General features: G+C 42.6%; 1 protein-coding gene across 1 annotated transcript in view; it reads left to right on the top strand.

The window, feature by feature from the left end:
• Positions 1-20,941, top strand: part of ASB4 (ankyrin repeat and SOCS box containing 4) — a 63,345-nt gene extending 42,404 nt beyond the window's left edge. The window contains exons 3-5 of the mRNA XM_080818162.1: positions 6,422-6,912; positions 16,506-16,619; positions 18,478-20,941. Coding sequence (XP_080674288.1) covers positions 6,422-6,912; positions 16,506-16,619; positions 18,478-18,666 — 794 coding nt within the window. The 3' untranslated portion in view covers positions 18,667-20,941. The remainder of the gene's footprint in view (positions 1-6,421; positions 6,913-16,505; positions 16,620-18,477) is intronic.
• Positions 20,942-24,543: the final 3,602 nt, after the last annotated feature.

Genomic DNA, 24,543 nt, shown 5'->3' on the forward strand with positions numbered 1-24,543 from the left:
TCTTCTTTCCTTCTCACTCTTTTTACCTCTCTTTTCCAAAAATAATATGCTCTCTACTCTGTGCAAATTCTGTGGAAAAAAATGTTTGAATGGCACCTAATTTACAGATTAACTCAGGAAACATTGCCATCCTTGCAATACTGAATCTTCTTATCCACAAACATAGTGAAGCGTCACATTTATTGAAGTCCTTTGCCTTTGATCAAGTCTTTATCATTATCTCCATAATGATCTTGTTTACATCCTGAAAAATAAATGAGAAAAACACAAACAACCCACTGAAAAATGGGCAGAGGTTCTGAAGAAACAATACAAGTTTCTTGTTGAATACAAGATACAACAATATAAGAATCTTGTTGTCAAGAAGACACCTCACTTACTGGTAACCAGGGACATCCAAATGAAATTAAAAAATATCATTTTACACCATATAATAGGTAAACATTAAATAGTTTAATGTTTATCAAATGTTGGAAGTGATAGTGAACTTTTAAACTCTACTGATGGACATAAACTGGTATAACCACTGAGGAGTATAATTTAATATAGTAAAAAATGCTCATACACTAGTACCCAATAATTTTATTTCTCTCTCTCTAGAAATTACCGCACAATTTAAAGGATATCCTTATTATGAAAAACTTAACAATTGTCTTTATTTATTTATTTGTTTTTTTAAGATTTTATGTATTTATTCAACAGAGATCACAAGTAGGCAGAGAGGCAGGCAGAGAGAGAGAGAGAGAGAGAGAGAGAGAGGGAAGCAGGCTCCCTGCTGAGCAGAGAGCCTGATGGGGCTCCATGCGGGGCTCGATGCGGGGCTTGATGTGGGGCTGCAACCCAGGACTCTGGGATCTTGACCTGGGCGAAAGGCAGAGGCTTTAACCCACTGAGCCACCCAGGCACCCCAACAATTGTCTTTAGTAGAAGAATAGTTAAGCTGTAGTTTCATTATGTAATGTGAAGTCTGGAAAGATAGAGAAATGACAGTTTCTGTAGTGACAGAGACTTGCTTTTTGCTCCCACTCTTAAGTAGCTCTCGAGGTGCCAGAAGTTGGGGGGAACGTGGATACTCTAGAGAGGATGCTTCTGAGGACAACCCTCAGCCTGTAGGAACTAGCAAAGCCCAGCAGATGGCGCCACCACGATGCTGCGCGCTGATGATCAGCCAATCGAACAAATGGGCACGTGAGGCAATTTAATTTTATTTAAAAAAAGAAAGAAAGAAAGAAAACTTGAAGTCTCATAACTAAGACTGACGAAATTGATTCCCTCTGTTGGGAGTAATGAAAGGATACTATCCCACAGGAGGGGAGAACAGAAAACATTTACTATATACTGGCACCGTGTCCCTCAGTAATCCTGACCTCAGCATTATCTTTTCCCTTAGGCCTGGCTTAGCCATTGCTTGTGGCCAGCTCTCACTCTTTGTGCTCAAATTCTTATCCTGTATCCCCTCTTCATCCCATTCTTAGTGTACCCAAATCTCTGTCTTCTTCGCCCACAGATGGAATCTGAAAAGTCCTTGTTCTTTATCATCGGTACAAATTGACATTTGTGTCTCTCTCCTTTATCAGCATTCTAGACTACTTCTGGGGACCATCGTACATACATTACAGGGTTCATGAAGGGCCCTCTCTCATTAAAGGTGACTTTATCCAAGAAATAATTTACCCCCGAATGAAATAGTTTATCACCTAGAATGAAAATTGCTGCAGGTTTTTGGGAAGGGCAGTTTACAGAGTAGAGTGTAAAGAAAACTGTTGGAGAAATAGACCATATTTCTGCGTGGAGAGACTCTCTATGGTAAGAATGTCAGTTCTTCCTAAATTGATATCCACACCAAAGTAATTTCCAGATGAATCAAATGTTAAACATTTTTAAAAAAATGTATAAAAAACTAAATTGTAATTAATCTGGATAGCTATGCAAACTCTGAGAGGACACTCTAATCACTTTTTAAAAATGGGAAAATTTGGAGAGGGTGTTTGGGTTATGGACATTGGGGAGCGTATGTGCTCTGGTGAGTGCTGTAAAGTGGATAAACCTGGTGATTCACAGACCTGTACCCCTGGGGCTAATAATACATTATATGTTAATTTAAAAAATGGGAAAATTTGACTATGAAAGTTAAGGTCATTGTATTTAAGAAAAATCAAAGTGGTTAAAAATCTGGTAGCAATTATGATAACATAAACTTACATCTTATTTTAATGAATGGTTCATATAAAGGAAAACAAAGCAGAAAGCTTGTAATGTATAAAAGGACAAAACGTTAGGCAATTAGCTAAAGAAGAAATATCACAAGTTAATAATTACAGAGAAAGTGTTCAAACTCTAGTAATCAAATGAATTTAGATTCTTTAAAAAAGACCATTTCTTACTTCCAAACTAGCAAAAAATTTTTTTTTAATGTATAACGACATGCTGGTGAATGAAATATCACTGCTCCACATCAGTGAGTTATATAACCTGCGACAATAATTCATAAAATTCCTTAAAACAGTTCACACATTTCAGCTTCATGACTCTATGTGGGGGGAATTTATGCCAAGGAAATAATCTTAAAATTTTCACACAAATTTATTAATTGTAGCATTAATTATAAGATCAAAACATTGCGGAAAAAATCCTCTTATCCAACAGGGTAAACCGACTTGTGGAATATGTAGTTCCTTTGAAATAACAGTTAAAGTAATTCTGTAACAACATGTGAATGTTTATAGTAGTAAACAGAAGGCAATGTTGGTCAATAAAAATGTTAAAAATTTGTCTAAGCTAATTGTTAGGGAAACAAACATTAGACACAATGACCTATCACTACACACCCACCAGATTGGCTACAATTAAATAGAGCAAAAATACCAACCATGGATGAGAATGTGACCCAATAAGAGTGCTCACGCGGGGCTTATGGATGTGTAAACTGGACCAGGTTGACACCATCTAATGAAGGGGAAGGTTTGCATACCCAGTGATCCGGTCGTTCGGTTCATAGGTATAGAAGCCAGAAACCCCTGCACGTGAGCACCGGTGCACAGGAATGTACAAGAACGCTCAGTGCAGCAGTGTTGGGAATAGCCTGAAACTAGAAATGTCCATCAGCAGTAGGAGGGACAGATTGTGGATCACTTGTGCAATGAGACAGAACGCAATAAAATGAACAAATGACAGCTTAAACATCACAACATAGATTATTTTCACAAACATAATGTTGAATGAAAGAAGCAAGTCACAGAAAAATATGTGTTTATTATTTCACTTATATAAAGCTCAAAGATAAATGAAAGGAAGCTCTCTTGCTTAGAGATACCTACAAAGGTAAAACGATACGAAATGCATAATAGTCAGGAGAAGATACGTCGGGTGGGTTGGAGGAGTTGCGCTCGAGAAGGAGAGGAGGAAAGAGGAGGGCTTCTTTGGCTCTGGGAGGTGTTTGTTTTCTTGACCTGGGATAGGATCAAAGAGAGAGGCAGACACTGGAGTGGAACATCTACAAGCCAAGGAACACCAAGGATGGTTAGCCATCACCAGAAGCTGGGAGAGAGGCATGAAACAGGTTCTCCCTTGAAGTCCTTAGAGGAAGCCAACCCTGCTGACACCCTAATTTCAGACTTCCAGTCTCCAGAACAGTGAATACATTTCTGTAGTTTTGTTTTTGTTTTTTTAAGATTTTATTTATTATTTGTCAGAGAGAGAGAGAGAGAGTGTGAGCACTGGCAGATAGAGGCAGAGAGAGAAGCAGGCTCCCTGCTGAGCAAGGAGCCCGATGTGGGACTCGATCCCAGGACGCTAGGATCATGACCTGAGCCAAAGGCAGCCACCCAACCAACTGAGCCACCCAAGCGTCCCACATTTCTGTAGTTGTAAGCAACCTAGGTTGTGGTAGTTTGTTAGGGCAGGTCTAGGAAACTGTCACATTATATTTTCACATTAAGAATATTGGGGCACCTGGGTGGCTCAGTGGGTTAAGCCTCTGCCTTCAGCTCGGGTCATGGTCTCAGGGTCCTGGGATTGAGCCCTGCATGGAGCTCTCTGCTCAGCAGGGAGCCTGCTTCCCTCTCTCTCTCTTTCTGCCTGCCTCTCGGCCTACTTGTGATCTCTCTGTCAAATAAATAAATAAAATCTTAAAAAAAAAAAGAAAATTTATTAAGGGGCACCTAGTGGCTCAGTCTGTTAAATGTCTGCCTTCGGCTCAGGTCATGATCTCAGAGCCCTAGGACTAAGCTCCGAGTGGGGCTCCTTGTTCAGTGGGGTGTCTGCTTCTCCCTCTTCCTCTGCCCCTCCCCACGTTTGTGCTCTCTCTCAATCACTTTCTCTCAAATAAATAAAATCTTTTTTTAAAAAAAGAATATTTATTAAAAGTTTCCAAGAATTCATATTTGGGGTCTCTAATTTCTTGAATAAGTCACAAAATCTAAAATAAAAAAGTACTCAAACCATCCATCCTACTTTATATATTCTCTGGAAAAGTTACACTCAAAGATACAATTCAAATATAAAAACTAAAGATCTCCTATTCAGAACAGAAATCTATGTGGCACGTCTAGTTGTACCAACAGGTCAAGGATCAATTGTAAATGTCCAAGTACATTAAAAAGTAAAGGACACAGTTTGTTCCAAGTTGGCCTGTAAAATTTTCATCCTGACCCTTTGATTCCCTTCCTTACTGGAAATTCTCCAGTGTCTGAAGTGACCCTGCATTTGGCTTCTGGGAAGCCATTCTTATTCATTCCATTTCCCTCCAGAGCAAAGAAGGGCTGACCCAGAAAGACACCTGACCCAGAACATCTCCAGGGTTGAATACTGATGCACACGGATGGTTCCGTGAGAGACCATTTTTGGTTATATGTCTGTTCTCTGCAGGTTGGGAGAACAGACAGCCTCTGAGTTTACGGAGCAAAAGTGCTCTCAGAAAACTCACTGGGGGGTTGATTTTGTATAAGATACTGAGCACATGTGCAGGCGTATCGTCCTTCTTAAGTAAGTTCCACATGATCACAGGATGCCATTAAAAAAGGCATAAAGGAGCAATACATGAAAAACAGATTTTTTTAAAAAATTCACAAAGTCCAAGGTGATTTCTCTAGTTCTTTCAAGTTTTCGAGTACCAAAAGAGAGCACAGTACAGGAAAGATTTCTTCTAGAAAAATCACGAGGTAGGGTAGTACAGCGGTAAGAGGTTTTGAAGCCAAGCTGTCTGTCTGCTTTCAGACCTCCATTCCATTGTTTCTTAGCTTGATGTCGTTATGAGCCTCTCCAAGTACGAATTTCTTCATCTGTAAAATTAGGCTAAAAATTGCACCTAGGGCAGAGGGTTGCTAGGTAGATTCAATGAGACAACATATGAGAAGCATTTAGCTCAGAATGTGGCAAATGGTAAGTGCTTAATAAATATTAGTTGCTGAAATCATCATCATCATAATAAGAAAACCTTTCCAGATTTAAACTTGAAGGAGCTATAAAAATTGCCAGTAGAATTGATTATAGAGTAAGCCCCCTAGGGGTCGATGCATTCACCCCATTAAGTTAGGCAGAGAAGGAAAATTTCAGCTTCTTAAATTGACTATGCTAGTACTTAACACACTCTATCAGAAAATAAAATTCACTTCGGTTTTCTGGTGAGTTAGATAAGTGGGTCTGGTTAAGTCATTTCTGCAGAGCCTTCCAAACAGTACACATTTGTATTTCTAACAACCATTATCAGCCATAAATCAAATACATCTCTAAGTCATTCTCTTCCTTTCAATGAGTATTTCTATTATACTGGCTTCTGCCCCTTTCCAAGCAAAATATGACCTTTAGGCTAGCTTGGTGGTCACAGTGTTTTTGTGTTCTGTGTTTCCCCAGCTGTACTCCAAAAGAGCCTTAGACTTGGGTGGCCGTCCTACCAGCTGTTTGAGTCAGAGCAGGGCAATTTCCATAATCCTAAAGTTTGCTTGGACCAAACTTTCGGGTTTTCCAGCTTTGAAAGAGAAGAAAGACATGATTTTGTGAAACATTCAAAGAAATTGATGATATTTAAAGCCACCTGTCTGAGCTCCGAAGTTTGCAATATAACCTTTATTTTCAATGATATTTGCTATTTTATCGATAAAAGCTATTTACTTACAGGAATCACTTTGTTTTTCCCAATCCATCTGGGGGTAAGGACTCAAACTCAACGGAGTGTTCCAGCTCTGAGGTGGAAATCTGTCCTTCTCCCCCCATCCAACCCCGGTACATTTGCTGCTTGTCCAGGAGGTGGCACAGTTGTTTCAAACGCCTGGCTTCCCCTGGGGCCCCAAAAAAAGGACCCTGGAAAGAATGGGTTATGTAAAGCAGTCAGAGGTGAAAAGGGAAGCAGCGAGGAAACGTCTAGAAACTGGGAATAATGTCAAAATATGTTTGCGTAATTGCCTTCCTCCATCTCCCTTTCTAGGGGCCAATGTGAACATGAAGACCAACAACCAGGATGAGGAGACGCCCTTGCACACGGCCGCCCACTTCGGCCTCTCGGAGCTGGTGGCCTTCTACGTGGAGCACGGGGCCATAGTGGACAGCGTGAACGCCCACATGGAGACCCCGCTGGCTATCGCCACCTACTGGGCCCTCCGCTTTAAAGAGCAGGAGTACAGCAGGGAGCACCACCTCATCTGCCGCATGCTGCTGGACTACAAGGCCGAGGTCAACGCCAGGGATGACGACTTCAAATCGCCCCTGCACAAGGCGGCCTGGAACTGTGACCATGTGCTCATGCACATGATGCTGGAGGCGGGCGCGGAAGCCAATCTCATGGATATCAATGGCTGTGCTGCCATCCAGTACGTGCTGAAGGTCACTTCTGTGCGCCCCGCTGCCCAGCCCGAGATCTGCTACCAGCTCCTATTGAACCACGGGGCTGCTCGGATATACCCGCCACAGTTCCACAAGGTGAGGCTACGACCAAGGGTGCCCAGTACCGAACCCCGTAGTCAGCAGGGTCCCCAGAGACTCTGAGGATGGCTGGCTCCCTCAACTCTGGTGGTAACTCCAGCTTCTTTGAAGCTTGAGTCTCTGGCTAACTCCCTTTGCTTCTTCAGCTGACCTCACACTGACACACACGACCCTGGTGACTCGGTTCTGGTCCAGGCTGGTTTGAAATCTGAGACGGAGGGGTGCCTGGGTGGCTCAGGTCATGGTCCCTGGGTCCTGGGATTGAGTCCCTCATCTGGCTCCCTGCTCAGCGGGAAGCCTGCTTCTCCCTCTCTCACTCCCCATCTCTGGCATGCTCTCTTGCTCTCTCTCTGTCAAATAAATAAATAAATAAAATCTTAAAAAAGAAAGAAAAAAATCTGGGGCTGAGAGCTAAGGATGAGAACAAGAGTGGGAGATAATTTTCCATGCCTCATGTGAGCCCCAATGAAGAAAGCCACTTTAAGTCTGCTGCAGAGGCCAGGGGTGTCGGACAGGAAAATACTTGTTATCTTTTGAGCAGGATCTGTTTTAAATTACGTATGGAATTGTTCTTGCTTTAAATTTTTATCTCTGTCTTGTCATTTATAACTTGTTCATTCTGGACTTAGCCGAACTACTATTCATGCCAGGAAAATAGAAGCCTGGACTTTGGGGTCAAACAAACTTGGGTCTTGCCACTTGTCCAAGAATTTGACTTTGAACACATTACTTAAGCCTCCAGAGCCTCAGTTTCCTTCCCTGTGAAATGGGTATACTCTGCCCTTATGAGTTTGTAATAATAGGCAGACGAGGTCCTACATTAGAAGGAGATTAATCCTACTAGTTAGTACACAGATAGACTCAGAGCTCAGAGGATGGTGCAAACCTTTCTTTACTTTTCCTCCTGAGTCGCTGTCCGTCCTTGCCGAGGGCCTGCCCTGGCCCCATCTCGCATCTGCAAGTACCTCTCCCTTGGTCTATGTCCGTCTTCTTGCCCCACCTGCATCTCATGAGCTGGACCATCTTCATCACACAACTTCTAGGAGACAAACAGTTACTCTCTTTCTACTATGGCTCACTCCACAAAACATAATTTCCTGTGTATTTATTTTCTAAGGCTACCTTCTTTCCAGAGAAAGGGATGGAGAGGGAGGAAGGGCATGGAGGCCTACCTCACTTTATCTGTGAATAATAATAACCTTCTCACAAGTTTTCTTTGAGAATGAAACAAGATAATATTTGAGAAGTGTTGACCCTGTGCCTGATGTGTGGCAACCATTAGAGACATGGCGGCCATCACTATTTGTTATTATTACATGGTTGTTGATTAGTGGAATCAGTGCTCTGGGCCTGGGTTAGCCACAGGGGCCTCTCTGACCAGGAGAGACAAGGTGTGAGACTGTCCAGAGATGAAATGTCATGTTTTAGCCTGAAAGTCACTGCTGGTAGACTGTGGATGAAACAGTTCCCTGCGAAAGGAGCTAGAACATCCTTTCCTCTTCCAAATTGTCCCCTTTGAGAGCCAGATTAAGAGAATGGGACTTCGCAGGGAGTTTCTGCTCTCCAGTGAGAAGTCTCTCAAATGTCACCTCTCAGAGGTGACAGGGAGGAGGAGGAGGAGCAGAGGCTTAGCGCTGAGTCCTGACTTGGCCATTTATGTGTGTTACGATTTCTGAACAAGTCCCTGATATCTCAGATTCGATTGCCTCATTAAAAAAAACAAAACAAAAACAGGGTGCCTGGGTGGCTCAGTGGCTTGAGCCTCTGCCTTCAGCTCAGGTCATGATCCCAGGGTCCTGAGATCGAGCCCCACATCGGGGGTCTCTGCTCAGCAGGGAGCCTGCTTCCCCCTCTCTGCCTGCCTCTCTGCCTACTTGTGATCTCTCTCTCTCTCTCTCTCTCTCTCTGTCAAATAAATAAATAAATAATTTTTTAAAAATTTAAAAAATAAAAGTAAAAATATCAGCTTTTCCAAAATGTTTCAGGAATAAGTAGGTAAGATACGTCCATGATTCAGCCCAGTAGTGGCGCTCAACAAAATTGTTTTCCTTCATTTTCCTCCTCTCGAATTGTACGCCTCGTCCATTGGAGTCTGTCCTCCTCAGTTTACTTCGGTGGCTCCTCGAGCCCGTGACTTCAGTGTCTCATTATGTGTTCCGAGGACATTATCCAGAGTTAGCATGTTCTTATTCCGTTGTATTTCTGTCCTCTGAGCTCCTCCAGTTTGGCCATATGCTAAAGAGATTTAGGACGGGGTTGGCTACTGGCTGATGGCTGGTATTGTAAACATTTTTGTTGCTATCCAAAAGACAGTGTGAGGGAACTGGCCCCCTTCCAGAGGAAAACTAAAGAAAAACTATTCAATTTACTATGCAGATGCTTCAGAGTGATTTAGCACAACTACTCCACAGCCCAACTTTCCAAAGAGAAAGTCATCTTTACGACAAGTAAATGACTGACTCATTTATCCAGAAGATAAAGTGATTTGTTCTCTTGTGGATGGGGAATTCAGTTTCCTTATTTACAAGGAACAAGGTCAGAGCTGAAGATGCTGTCTTCCAAACACAAAGCAAATTTGTAGAGGGTGTATTTCACTGAAAGCCAATGTATAAATTACATAAAGGGAAAAAAAAAGAATTATAGGGTCTGCAATTGCTTTCCAGGGTACAAAAGGACATTTGATTTTTTTTCCTCTCGGCATAATTCAGAAGGAAGTGACACCCCAGGGAGCCAAGATTGGGTTTTCTTGTAGGGCAAGAAAGACATTTTTCTAGGGGAGGGAAAGGTATGTGAGAGTTTGGGGGAGGTAAGGATGATTTCTGCTGTTGAACAATGCTGCAAATGAAGCCCAGAGTACAAGCAGTCTCTTTGATCATTAAGTACATTTCTGCACACCGATATATCAATATAAAAAGAATTTCTCACCGAAGCGGCTTACAGAGGTGGCACTTGTTTTGAGAGCATGGCAGGGAGATGTATCTTGAATCTGTTTTTTAATTTATGCTTCCAGGGGCCAGATGATGAGGGCAAGTGTCTACAGTCCTCTCCAGGTGCCACCACTGTAGAACGAAATTTTTGTCCGCCCGCTCTTTCATGAAGAGAGAATAGAGACACCAGAGACGCACAGAAGGTGAAATTCATTGGTCATCTTCTCAAAGAAACAGCAGAAACTTCTCTCCCTGAGTCCACAGCAGTCCTTTTTCATTTGATGGTCAAGGCTCCCCGTAGTCAGGGTAGAGTGATGATTTGGAGTTCAATGTCCCGTAAGGATCTCTTTGGCTGTTGTTGCCTAGTAGAATAATTACTGAGGCCCGAAGACAGTGTGTGTAACTCTCTTAGTTCTGGAAGAAGCCGGGGAAGAGAGCTGGGAGGCTGTCGGGCTCTTCAGGAAGACTTTCGTGCTGGGAGAACCATCTTGTCAGCAGAAAATGCAGTGGTCAGTGTCAGCAAAACCCAGCAAAACCCCATGACAGCAGTGGGAGCATTGGACTTTGTGCATCTCAAGACTGCAGGTTAAGAACCACTTAATTTCTTTTTCAGCTGAATGAAAGGTAACAAATTCTCTCCCTGTGACATATGGGAGTATACCATGTGCCAACTGAGGCCCCAGATGTGAGAAGGAGACTCTGGAAATATGAATGGATGGTGTTCCTGTATCCATAACTTAGTTTGATCTGTTTCTGAATGGGGTCTGAGAACAATGTTGCCGAATAAAATATAGGATGCTCAGTTAAACTAAAGCTTAGGTATACAGTAAGTAATTTTTCATATAAATATGTCCATGCAATATCCATGACACAGTTAGGCTAAAAATTCTGTGTTGTCTATCTGAAGCTCAGATTTAATCTGGCAGTCTATATTATTATTATTATTATCTGTTGAATCTGGGAAGCCTAGTTGGGAAATACATAATGTGTTGCAAGAGGAGAATAACTTCTAGCTGTCTCTCTTCTGTGGTCATGGTGTTGGCAGGAAGGGGAAGGTGGGGAGAAATTCCATGTGTTGGGTAGGGGAGCATTTTGTCTTTAAATATAACGAGTGCGGCTTCCGTGAAGAGTGAGTGTGACTGGGGAACTAGTGTAGAGCAAAGGCCAGTTTTCTGAGGGGCCCCTTAAACCATGGGCAGAGCCTCATTACATGCTTTCTGATTGCTCCATACTTTGTTGTTTTATAGTTCCATTATAAGCATACTTTCTATTTAAGCCTTGGATTAATTTCAGCTATCATCTCTCTACTAGTGACTCTTACATGTAAATCTCTGTTCTGGATTATCAGCTGATCACCCATGTACTTCTCAACACAGATCATCCTTTCAGAAAGGATTTATCTGGAGGTCTTTAGAGAAGGATGTGGGGTTCCCGATGGTTGCTACATTTATATTACCAGCAACAGATTTACATTCAAAAGAGAATTCTTTTGAAATTTCAACCAAACTCAGCCTCATGGTAAAGAGTGTTTTTTTTTTTTGCTTCAAAATATCTGTACAATGGGATTTGTGTCCTTAAACTACTAATTTCACTGGCCATTATCTAAGAATTAAAATAAGGTCAATCAGAATGTATTTGACAGAGCATTGAACTCAAATTAGGAAGACGTGGTTCAGTCCTCGTGCTGCTGCTTACGGTGTGCCTGTCTGGTTTCAATTTTCTCATCTGCAGATTTGGGGAGGGTGATTCATCTGTAGGGTCTCTTGTAACTCTAGCATTCAATGGTACTGTGATAGTTTATAACTAGTGTACAAATTAATTACCCTCAGATTTTGTCTGTCTCTTTCACTTGGAGCTCCGTAGCTGTCATCCCCATCCCAGCTCTAGAGAAAAGAGCAGCTGCAGTGGCCTTAATTTTCCAAGACCCAAGGTCTGAGAAATTCCCACCCTAAGGGCCAGGTACCGAGATGGGAGTCCTTCTGGCTACACTTTCTGTAGACAGGAAAATGTGGACTCTGCAGAGGTCCTTGAGCCATGGGTCTCTGGGTCCAACCTATCTTCCTACCACTTAGGGGTTGCTGATATAGGTCTGGTCTTCGTGTGGTGAGGCGCATCTGAAAAGGCCATGGTCAGCAGCTCCACTTTGTGCCCTGTGCCCAGAATATGCACGTGAATGGCTCCTCTGAGTTAAGCAAGTATTTACGTTGTGCTCGTTTGGATCCAGCCACCCTCACTGATGTAGAGCTTCAATACAGACCGGTCGTCTGGGATGGCTTCTCCCTGGGCTTAAATATGGGACGACTGGAAGCAGCCGGCTGCTGGACATGGATTCACGGCGGCTCACGAAAGCTGAGAAATCACCGGGAATTGTGCAAGCTGGTTGTTGAGTGCAGCCATTACGAAAAATTAAATCAAGGGGCACCTGGGTGGCTCAGTGGGTTAAAGCCTCTGCCTTCAGCTCAGGTCATGATCTCAGGGTCCTGGGATCAAGCCCCGCATCGGGGTCCGTGCTCAGTGGGAAGCCTGCTTCCCCTCCCCTGCCTGCCTCTCTGCCTACTTGGGATCTCTGTATGTCAAATAAATAAATAAAATCTTAAAAAAAAAGAAAAATTAAATCAAATAAAATTACAACAAATAGAGTATGCTAAAAACAAAGATAATAGACATTTAAAACATTATTTTCTAATTATTTTCTTTGTATTTCTTAGTTATTTTCCTCTACATACCTATGCTCTTGATGTTACCTGGGTCCGTTACGCCTGTGCAGTGGAAACAGTGTATAATGATTTGTTCCCACCCATCTCTTCCCAACCATGCATTCAGTGACCTTAGGTTGGTAGCTGTGAATCAGCCATGATGGGAGGATTTACACCACAGAAATCAGCAAATGCTATTGATCAGACTTTGATTTATTGCTTTGCTGATGTCTACACCTAAGAAATTAGCAGTGAGAATGTTACTAACACAGATTAAACTTGAAAGTATATAGTATTGGTAGCTCTGACATTATAAATAGCACAAAAATGGGGAAATATGATCCCAGTATTCAAAAACTATTATATTTCAATAAAAAAGTAACTCATGTTATTGATGAATGAGTGAAGTTCCAATATAGGTCTTCATTGTTTCCCATTTGTGAAACAGTTACTCTTTTGTGTAATAAAATTACCAACCAACCTTCATTTAACAACCACATGTATTCTTCATTTGCAGACATAGATTTTAGCTATGAAAGCAATCTTATATCCATACAAAATTGATACAAAAGTCAGTGAAAGCATTCTGAGAGAACCAATTAACTCTACAAAATAGGAAATAAAAAGTACTGGTTATTTTATTATTCATAAAATGTGGGCTTCACATTCTTTATATTAGTAAAAATTTGTATCACATTTATGTACATATAAATATACGCACAGTTTTTCCTCTTCCAGAAGGCCTGTTATTGAACATATTTTTGCACACCACTGACTCAAACATCAGTTTCAATAAAACTCTCTTATTACTTCTTGAGACCCTCTGATTGTCCTGTTGGCTGGGCTGACACAGTCTTCTACTGAGACCACGCGTCCTGCTTTGACACTGTTCTCCAGTACATTCTTACAAATCTTTCTTTCCTGATACCCCCACTCTGATGACTGCTTCATCTCACCATGTTTTGTTGCTCCTGACTCCTGCTGGGTCTGGGCCATTGCAGCTGGGTTTTGGTGTGTTGTATTAGAGGAGAGCTGCCTTCTCCTTTGTCTTATGCATTTGTAAGAGAAGTTCTGCTAAAATGAAACCCCCATCTACCTTTGTCCCCAGCCTTATCTTATTCCACGTAACCTACTGATGAGTTGGGCAGAAGAACTGAACTTGCTCGCTTAACTGTGTGCCTAGAGAAAACCTGAATTCTTGGTTCTTCTGTGGAGTAGGAGTCAGGGAACAAACTCTTTACACCAGGCAGAGGCCCATAGTTTGGGGATGCAAATTTAATCTTGGGGTAGACTGTTGGGAAGCTTGATGTGGTCCCATAATTCAACGTCTTCTATGTAATTAGTATTATGAGGAATAAAAATGACATTGTGATCTCATCTCATTTTTTAATAGGTTCTAAACTCAGGAGAGAAAGTCATTTACTGGGTCTCTAAAACCCTGTATGCTATGACACCAAGGTCTTAAAGATGAGTATGGGTCAGGCCTGGTTACAACTGTGCATCTGTCCTCTCTCTGTCTCTCATAGTCTGAGCCCTCCCTGTTTGAATCCACCCAACTCCTGGTAAGCTGGCCTTCTAATCAGATCTGGTGGTTTCTAATCTCTCTTCCTCTCCCCCATTTTTGTGGCTCTGGTGATAACCCACCTTCCAATGCTCTCCTCACTTAATGTCTTTCATTCTGATAGGCCCAATTTCCTTTTTGAATTTGGAGTCATAGGGACCTGAATTTGAATTTGAAGCCCCGTCATTTATTAGCTAAATAACCTTGGGTTTAAACTTTTTCCCTCTTAGATTTTAAATATGTAAAATGGGTGTAAGTATAGGACTAACCTCATAGGGTTGTTTGAAGATCAAGCAAGGCAGATACGCAAAGATTTAACATAGTCCCTGACACATAACAAGTATGCAAAAAATGGTAGCTGTGACTTTTTTCCTTCCCTCTCTCTCCTGCCTGTTAGGCTTCCCCAGTGTTTTTTTTTTTTTTTAAGATTTTATTTATTTATTTGACAGACAGAGATCACAAGTAGGCAGAGAGGCAGGCAGAGAGAGAGGAGGGGAAGCAGGCTCCCTGCTGAGCAGAGAGCCTGATGCGGGGCTCGATCCCACGACGCTGGGATCAGGACCTGAGCCGAAGGCAGAGGCTTAACCCACTGAGCCACCCAGGCACCCCTCCCCAGGCTTTAGACCAGCGACCTCTATCATTTCCATTTATTCCCATTTAGAGTATTACTGAGCGGTGTGGCATTAGCAAGCACATCCTTTAATGGTGCCCAAGTCTCCACCTCCATCTTGGCCTGCTCAGTGGAGCATTATAGCGCACATTTTTGACCGACATTAAGACTTTGCCTGTGACATACGCTCCTGCCCATGATCTGACCTTCCCCGAATTAGCATGGCCTTCCCGTTTCCTCATCCCCGTCAGGGGCACCCCTATGTGTCCTCGCTTTCAGGCTCAAAAGCCGCATTCTTTACTCCCCAGAGCTGATTAGTCATTAAGCCCTCTTCACGCTTTCTCAGGGCTCCGGTTGTCCTGCCTTCTCGTGACTGACCGTGAAGCTAACTGAGAAGCGGTTCGGCGCTCTCCCACTCAGTCTCCTCGCTGCTCGCTGCCCTTGACACCCTTGTTTTCTCCTCTGTGCTTTTGCTCATGATGCTCAAGGGACGCTTGATGATCTTTAAGCCAGTCTCTTATTATTTACTGACTTACACTGCTCGCTCTTTGAAATATGTATGTCTTTTCAACTAGGTTGTAAACTCCTTGAAGGCAAGAAACAGGTCGTAAACTTCTCAGAATTAGAGTCACAGGGCTAAACACTGTGCTCGATAAAGGCCTCCTAATGGAATGAATTGGTTGACTATAAGCCTCTCTTGTGAAGAACACGTAACAGTGTCCTATTGCCTGCTAAGCCAGTCCTGAGCTCTTCAGACTGGCGTCGCAGGGGGACCGCCCGCTGGTTCCAGTCCCACATGCTCCTAACATCAGCTCTTTCCTGACGTGGGCTCTCCTTTCAGGTGACACCACATGCACATGCACAGACACACACACACATACACACACTGAACTGGGCATTAGAATGATAATCTTTCTGTCTCAGTTTTGCCTGGGGCCTCAAGACAGTAGGTTCTGAACAGCCTGCATTGGAAAAAGCAATGCTGGATCACTTGTGATGAACGCATAAAGGAGATGGGGAAACCCAGTGTTGTGAACCTTTGCCCAATGACAATAGGGCTGAGCTTGGCAAGGACTGGGGAGTCAGGAAGAACTCCTTGAAGAAAGTCGTTTCAGTGCAAAGGCATGTCTCCCTTCCAATGGCAGCGTTGGGGGGGCTTTCTCCTCCTCTCACGTCCAGTGAGGGGTCTTGAAGAGGACTCCACAGAGAGCTTGATAGATGTTTTCTGGAGTTCCAAGGGAAAAATGGAACCAATGATAAGAAAATTTAAAGGCAAAAGTTTTTGGCTGGTTTGGGTTGTCTGTGACAAAGGAAAGAAAGGCGGGTAAATTCGGAGTCAAGAGTACTTTTGTGGCAGGTTCCCTGTGGACCAGCTTTGGGGAATGTTGCAGAACCATCTGGGTCCCTTTGACATGAAAACGGGCCACACTCAAAGGACTCTGGAGATGGGTCAGTTTGGCAGAAAGAAGCCAGAGGTGTTCCAGTGGACACAGAAGCTGGTGGGGAGGGGCAAGCATTGCAGGGTAGAATGTGTCTTTCATCAGACTCCCCCTTCTTGGTTAGCTCCTCTTTTTTCACTTGCTCCTGAACGTTGAAGGAAGTTAGTGTGATTTTATTAATCCTCCCACCTATGTTGGGACTAGCAGTGTGTTTGAAGACTCAAATGCGTGAGGCTTCCCAAAAGCATTTCAGGGTTCCAAGGAGCCTAAGGGATCCATAAGTTCTCGGTGTCTCTGTGAGAATGAATGAATCATAGATGTGCCTTGAACAAATAACACTGTATGCTTCCTCTGCAGGTGATACAGGCTTGCCATTCTTGTCCCAAAGCAATCGAAGTTGTAGTCAACGCCTACGAACACATCAGGTGGAACGTGAAGTGGAAGAGAGCTATCCCTGATGATGATCTGGAGGTAAAGAATCCACGTGCTTTCTGTGGTTTTCACCGTAAAATAGTTTAAGACTGCAGTAGTAGGACAGAAAATTCTAATTAAAAAACTGGTCTTGAGAATGTTTTTAAGACCTACTCAAATGCTGGGGCGCCTGGGTGGCTCAGTGGGTTAAGCTGCTGCCTTCGGCTCAGGTCATGATCTCAGGTCTTGGGATCGAGCCCCCGCATCGGGCTCTCTGCTCGGCGGGAGCTTGCGTCCCTTCCTCTCTCTGCCTGCCTCTCTGCCTACTTGTGATCTCTCTCTGTCAAATAAATAAATAAAATCTTAAAAAAAAAAATAAAGACCTACTCAAATGCAACAAGACAAATGGTTATAAAATACGGGTGTGAGATGGGCACCTGGGTGGCCCAGTTGGTTAAGCGTCTGCCTTCCACTCAGGTCATGATCCCAGGGTCCTGGGATCGAGTCTGACATCGGGCCCTCCTGCTTGGCAGGGAGTCTGCTTCTCCCTCTCCCTCTATGTGTTCTCTCTCTTGCTCTCTCTTTCTCTCAAATAAATAAATAAAATCTTTAGAAAGAACACAGGTGTGAGAATAAATAGATGCATCATGTACACAGCATTTGGGAATGTCTTGAGGATTTCTCCATTTAAGGGCAAGTTGAACATTTGTATAAAGGTGATGGTTTTACTTTCTCCTCAGTAATTTAGATAATTTCATAATAAGAATAATAATAGTAATATTTGAGGTTTATATTTTTACCAGAAGATTAGTCTTTCATGTAGATTATTTTATTTGCTTTTTTGAAAAGATGTATTTATTTATTTTAGAGAGAGAGAGAGAGAGAGAGGAGAATGAGTGGGAGGGACAGAGGGAGAGGGAATCTCAAGCAGATGCCACACTGAGCATAGAGCCCCATGAGGGGCTCGATCTCACGACCCTGAGATCATGACCTGAGCCGAACAAGAGTCAGATGCTTAACCTACTGGGCCACACAAGTGCCCCCATTTCATTCACTTTTGGTTATCTTGAAGACTTTAAACATATTAAAAATCCTTGATGAGTCATGCAGAAAGCTATTAACAAAGCTGAGTTCGGACCCTGCAAACCGACTTCGCTGCCTTGGTCAACCAGGCCTCCCACCGCGTCCTCGGTGTTAGCAGTCGCAGGCTGTCTCCAGCATGTGTGGAGAGGTACCAGGCACAGAATGCAAAGTTCATCGGGCTCAGAGCCTGATGGCTTAGGTGCAATCGTACTGTGCTACTTTGGAACTATCTTACCCTTAAGAAGTTACTTATAATCTGCGTCAGAGTCATTAATAGAATAAATACCTGAGTGTGTGGGCCACATAAGACATATAAAGGGTGTACAGTAGTATTTTTTTAAGATTTTATTTATTTACTTGGCAGAGAGAGACACAGGGAGAGAGGGAACACAAGCAGGGGGAGCGGGAGAGGGAGAAGCAGGCTTCCTGCGGAGCAGGGAGCCGGATGCAGGGCTCAATCCCAGGACCCTGGGATCATGACCCGAGCCAAAGGCAGATGCTTAACCACTGAGCCACCAAGGTGTACAGTAGTATTGTGATTAATTTCAAATTGCAGTTTTGATATACGCTGGCCCAGACAGCTCACATGAGTATCTTTTATCTCATTTCCCGGGTTCTGAATTGCAGCGTGTTACGTCCCCTCGTCTCCCTTTCCTCCTCCTGTATCACCATCTCAGCCCCTGTCTCAATTTCATGTTTAATTTCGTCTCACTGTCAGAGACCCTAAAAAGCTGCCACTGTGTGTAAAGAAGGGACTAAACGCGTCATTGTTGATTTCTTTAGATGTAAACCCTGGGGCTTTTCTGCCTCTAACCCGTCTTGCCTTCCTTTACAGAGATACTGGGATTTTTACCACTCGCTCTTCACTGTGTGCAGTAACTCTCCAAGGACTCTCATGCATTTATCGAGATGCGCCATTCGAAGAACACTGCACAACAGATGTCACCGAGCAATTCCTTTGCTTTCCCTCCCATTGTCATTGAAAAAGTACTTGCTTTTAGAGCCAGAGGGAATCATTTATTAAGCCTTATGAGACAGAAGTTCCCAATCCTAGCTATTTAAGTGGACTCACCGGGTAGACACAGTTTGCATAAATAAAATGGTACTTGGGTTGATTATAACACTTCAGGGATTTCAAAACACTTGACAAACTCTGTGTCATTAATTCTGGGATATCACGGTGAGGGGAAATAAACAAGGAGTAAAGTTAAGGAATTCTCAAAGACGAGAATGTATCCAGAAGGTACTGACAGCAGTGATAACTAACGTGTACGGTGTTTTTACTTGGTGCCTGATATATTTTTATAAAATTTTTCATATATCATCTCATTTGAAATGGGACCCAGTTTTTCTTACAACCTATCTCATTCTCTCCTTTATCAGTGGTAGGTTTATATTACTGTTCAGTTGACAAAATCATAGGCTTTGTGATTGGCCTCTTAATCTCGGTGGCTTCCTCCCACCCCCACCCCTGCACCACCACTGTTGTCACTTAGCAGAGATTATGGTCACTAATTTTGCAAACTCCTATCCCCACTTTAAGCTCTTTAACTTACTTTTGGTGAAGAGAGCATACAAGCCTCGTCAAAACAAGGAGATCTTTGAGTTAAAGTAGAAACCAAAATCGAAGACCTATCCACTTACTAGTCAAAAAATGGACCTTTCAACATATGCTCATTGAGCCAGAGGCTGGAGATGCAGTGAGGACTCTCCAGTGAGTACTCCTGGTCTCCAGAATCTCACCGTTCAGCAGAGGATCCGGACATACAAGCAGGAAACTGCAATGTCAAATGTCAGGGGCAACAGTACAGGATGCAGACTCATTTTTAGTGCTTGTGTTTAGGTCATGTTTCTGACCTGAAGTGTGAGTCTCCTTTTAAGCATGAATATAAAAGAATGAAGGTATTGTGTGACATAGAGGGAAGTCCCGCTGCTGTTAGTATAAATGTATTCACTTTCTGTTTCTCTAAACATCCAAAAACTCTTTATTTTAGTAGGATTTCCTGTTTAGTACCGTCCTTGGGAAAAAATACTGCACACTCTGTGGCTCCCATGTACGCAACCATGAAGTTTAGTAAGACGTGTACAAGGAAGAGTGTGAAGGGAAGAACTTCAGTTGGTGACTTGGTCTCATTGTGTAATAGACTGCCATTTCAGAGTATTTTAGCTGGAAGATAAGGAGCACTTCGCTAGCCATGGCTGGCCACCGATAGAGCAAATAGAAAGACTTTTTGAAAATGGTTAAAGTTTGAGACACTTGGAAAGATAAGTGTGTCAGTCAGGCTTGTTAGTTAGTGGTTTGCAGAAAGTGAAATGTAGTTGATTAACCTCTGGACCTCAGGGTTTATGAGGCCAACTTCGTTTTGGTTTTTTGTTCTTGCTAATCACTTTTAGGTAAGCTCATTGCCTCCTAGCATCGCTTTTTTAGAAGTTAGAGCAGAAGTAATTAAGCACAAACCAATCCATTTGCCAGTGGTGAGCAGGTTTCTTTTATTTGTGTGGTTCTTCATCTTTTTTTTTTCTTCTTTTCTTTTGAGAGAGAGATAGAGAGAGAAAGAGAGAGCACAGAGGGAGAGGGAGAAGCAGGCTCCCTGCTGAGCAGGGAGCCCTATGCAGGGATTGATCCCAGGACCCTGAGATCATGATCTGAGTGGAAGGCAGAGGTTTAACCCACTGAGCCACCCAGGTACTCCATGGTTTCATCTTATTTAACTTTATATGCTTGAGTTTTGAGTAGAGATGATATCAAATACTCCGCCAGCCCACCACCTAGACTGTGTTTCCAAACCCGGATTCTCACACATCCTGTGCGCCGTAGGAGAAACCATGGACAGATACAACAATGTTTCTGTTTTTTTTTCAGTCTTACTCAGATATTTTGAAACTAATTTGTACTAAAACAAGATTTATATTGTGGAATAGGATGCTGAATTTGTATAAACTAATCATATAAAAACACTGATCCTTCCAAAAAAAATAGATTATTTGCAGCAAGTGGTACTGGAACACATCCTAGAATGCTGGGCGGGGGCACCTGTTGCCCTCACCTTCAGGAATATTCTGGCGGAAAATTTGTGATGCACTGTCTTTGTCAATAAAACGCTGAGGACAAACGAAGAGGGGGTCCCTGCATTAGGAGATGTTTCTCAATCTGCTTGCTTGTGCTTAAACACTTTATGTTAATTAGCACATAATACGTGCCTACTTGTTTTGAATTGTTTACTCATACATTTGAAGTTATTTCTCTTTATCTTTGAACTTTTATTTAGAGGAGTTAAATAAAGCTATTGTTTCCTTTCATCTCTGGGAGTTGTTTATCTACCGATAAGACTTTTTTCCAATCGACTTCAGCAAGACATCTCTGAAGAGCTCTACATGTTTCGTTGCTGTCTTCAATGTTTAGAAAGAAAAGGAGAATGAGGAAATGAGCCTGTAAATGAATAATATTTTCAAAAAAAAGAGTAAACACAAATAAAAGGCAGGCTGTAGGAACAAGAGTGTTTCGTTTTGTTTTTTAAAGATGTATTTCTTTGACTTAGAGAGAGCAAGTGGGCACCTGTGAGCAGAGGAGAGGGAGGGACAGAGGGAGAGAGGAAGAAAGAGGGAGAAAAGCAGACTCCCTGGGACCTTGGAGCCCAGCTGCGGGGCTTGAGCTCAGACGCTGAGATCATGACCTGAGCTGAAATCGAGAGTCAGATGCTCAACCGACTGAGCCACCCAGGTGCCCCAGAAAAAAAAAAAAAGCATGTTTTAATAATAGTAAAGAAATGCTACCACAATCATTCTCTCCTGCCTGTCTCCATCTCTGCCCTCCTGGTCCTTTCATTCCTCTTCATTCTCTCCATTCACGCAACCCCAGGTGACAACAACAGAGGAAATGATGTCCTCATGCTGCTTTTGTAACTTTCTGTAAATAGTCCTTTAGTGGCCTGAAAAAACAAACCTCTTCCCTTTTGTGAGTTACACGTGAGGAAAGATCTTTAATGTGAGGGAAGACCACCTACCCAGCTTTCTCCCCTTCTCAGGATCTAGACACACTTGTGTTCTATTTCTTAATCACGTAGTGTTACATTGCCACTTTGTCCTTCCATCCTGAACCCAGTGGCTTCTAATAAAAAACACAGCGGTCAAAAACTGATTGTACAGATAAGAAAAGTAACAAACCACTTGCGGCGGGTTATCAATGTTGGAAAGAACAGCTGAGCCTCATGGTTTTGTTACTCCTCCGATTGTGAGGAACTCAAGAAGTTTTAAACTGGCACACTTCCTAAACTTTAAGAAAAACCATCCAAATTATTCACTCATTTTCTTTGAAACACAGATACTGTGGCTGGTGTCTGGAAGAAATTCATTGTCACTCCCCTCAGAGAATAAACAGATACATTATAGTTAGATGTTAAGAGTTTTGACTCTGGTACCTGTCTACCTGGGTTCATTTTCTGAGTTCCAACCTTTTCTTGTTTTGCTTTTTTTTTTTAAGATTTTATTTATTTATTTTACGGGCAGAGATCACAAGTAGGCAGAGAGATAGGCAGAGGGAGAGAGGAGGAAGCAGACTCCCTGTGGAGCAGAGCCCAATGTGGGGCTCGATCCCAGGACCCTAAGATCATGACCTGAGCCGAAGGCAGAGAGGCTTTAACCCACTGAGCCACCCAGGCCCCCTGACTTCCAACCTTATCTGATCCATTTTCTAGGAAAAACAATGCACTTGGTCCATGACTGAGTTTGCTCATTCATAAAATGGGAATAATGATGGTATCTATGTCATAAAAATTTTGCATGATTATCCTGAGGTATAGAGGAGGGAATATTTTTCCTTGACTTTCTTAGGATCCCAGGTTGGGTCTGAAAATTAAACTGGCAAAGATCATAGGAGAAAAGCATATAAGTTCTACATGACACAGAATCTTCATAAGGAAATGAGGATCTGGAGAAACAGAATTGAGTATTTTTATGTTAAATTTGATTAAGAGTGGGCAGTTGTGTAGAAGATATGATGGATCCTTAAGGAGTATGAGGGGAAACTTAGCAAGTCTTGTTTGTTAGGATTCTTCTCTGATGTTCCTTTGTCTTAAGAGATAAAGATGCCTCCTTCCTCCAGGTACAGGGAGGGCACCGCCCGCAGGAGGGTTTTATGACCTGTTTCAGGGGAGAAGATGTGGGGAAATCAGAATGACCTTCTTGCTTCTGCTGTTTTCTCAAACTCCTTCAGCTTAAAGTATTCAATATGCCAAGATAACACATTGGGGTAGCATGTCCTAAAATCCCACCAGAGGGTTAAATTGCTTATGCATTAAATCACTTAGAACAGTAAAAATTTTCTTATTATCATTGTCCGTGTTACTTTCATAATTATTATTATTCAGGGAGAGTTTTCTACCGGTAGGGTGATGTATTCGCAGAGTGAAGCTATAGCCAAAGGTGATACATGGTAGATTTTTGCTCGCATTGGCGAATATTTATTCATCTCTGACCATGCACTAGGCACTCGGCTCAGGGCTGGAATCAATGGGGGGAAACAAGACAAACCAGGTCCCTGATCTTCTTGGGCTTTTTGAGGTGGGAGATGAAGGTTGAAATAGCATGAATTTGGATGACTAGCAAACAAGTGAATTAATTTTCCCTTTTGCAAATGAGTTTATCAAGGATACAATAACTCCTTTTACTATTTCATAAAGGCTGAGGAATCACTTGAAATGCATCTATCACGGGGACAGAATTTTCATCTTTCCCTCTTCAAAGAGAGAAGAGTAGGAGGTTAGCTTTGTAGCAGAGGGAATGTAGACTAGCAATGAGCTGCCTAGTGGTGGGGTTATTGCCCATCAGAATGAATGAACAGGAGGGCTGAAGAATTTCATTAAATTATTCTTTCACTTTCAAGAATTTGTTCGGCAGTGGGGGGGGGGGTTGATGACAATTCACTCCAAGATTCACTATCAGTGACACCACGTTTTTGTTTGTTTTTACTAAGAAGAATAAAAAATACACTTTTTTAAAAATTAGGTACTATTTAATTGAGCTAGTTTTCTGTCAGCCTGCTGTAAAATGATTAGAAATGGTTTTCAAAACCCATATTTTAGTGATAAATTGTCTTCTTCGTATTTTTGATCATACCTCTCACCAAGGCAAAGCAATATGTGAAATAAGAAAAACTCTCATTCAAGAAACAGTTGCTTTCTTTCCTTTTCTTTCTCTCCCTCTCGCTCGCTCTCTCTTTTTTTTTCTTAGCAACACTAAGTGGGTTAGGTGTGCTTAGAATTGTTTAGTAATTGGTTTTCTCAGATTATAGGTGTGCCTCAATGATAGTGGATAACAATTATGCAAATATATGCTAATCCAGCCAAGGAAATAAAATAATGTTGCCACCTTGTACTTCCTAAGTTAAAGACGCTGGTGGATTAGTTCTTCTTAGTGCTTACTGAGCATGAAGATTGACAAAACAGAACCATCATGGGGAGTTTGAGGATGTCTTTGAAGTTGACGTTGAGTACCAGGGACTTTCTCAAGGTCCAGGAGTCCAGACACCATCCTGAGTCACAAGGGATGATGTTTCCTCACTATCCCATTCCAGACTGGGGGAACCTAAAAGCCAGTGTCTGATTGACAAAAGCTGGGAACTAATGGAGATCACCATCAACTCAATTCGGAGAGCAAGACATGCAAATTGAGTGGCCCTTCTAAGCACACGTCTAGGTCCTGACAGAAGGACTTCCATGGGCTGCATCAGCTGAACTCCTGCCCCCTGGCTTCCTGCTGGGTTCAGTCAGTGCCAAGACACACTGAAGCCTGAAGGGCAAGAGGAGATTAAGATTGGAATCCTTCCGGCCTCCCACCCTGCTGGGCCTCCTCTAGATGGCAGCTGAAGTCCTTTCACCAGACACAGCTCCTGTGAGGAGGACTT

This window comes from Martes martes (genome assembly GCF_963455335.1).
Source record: "Martes martes genome assembly, chromosome: 11".
Classification (NCBI taxonomy): domain Eukaryota; kingdom Metazoa; phylum Chordata; class Mammalia; order Carnivora; family Mustelidae; genus Martes; species Martes martes.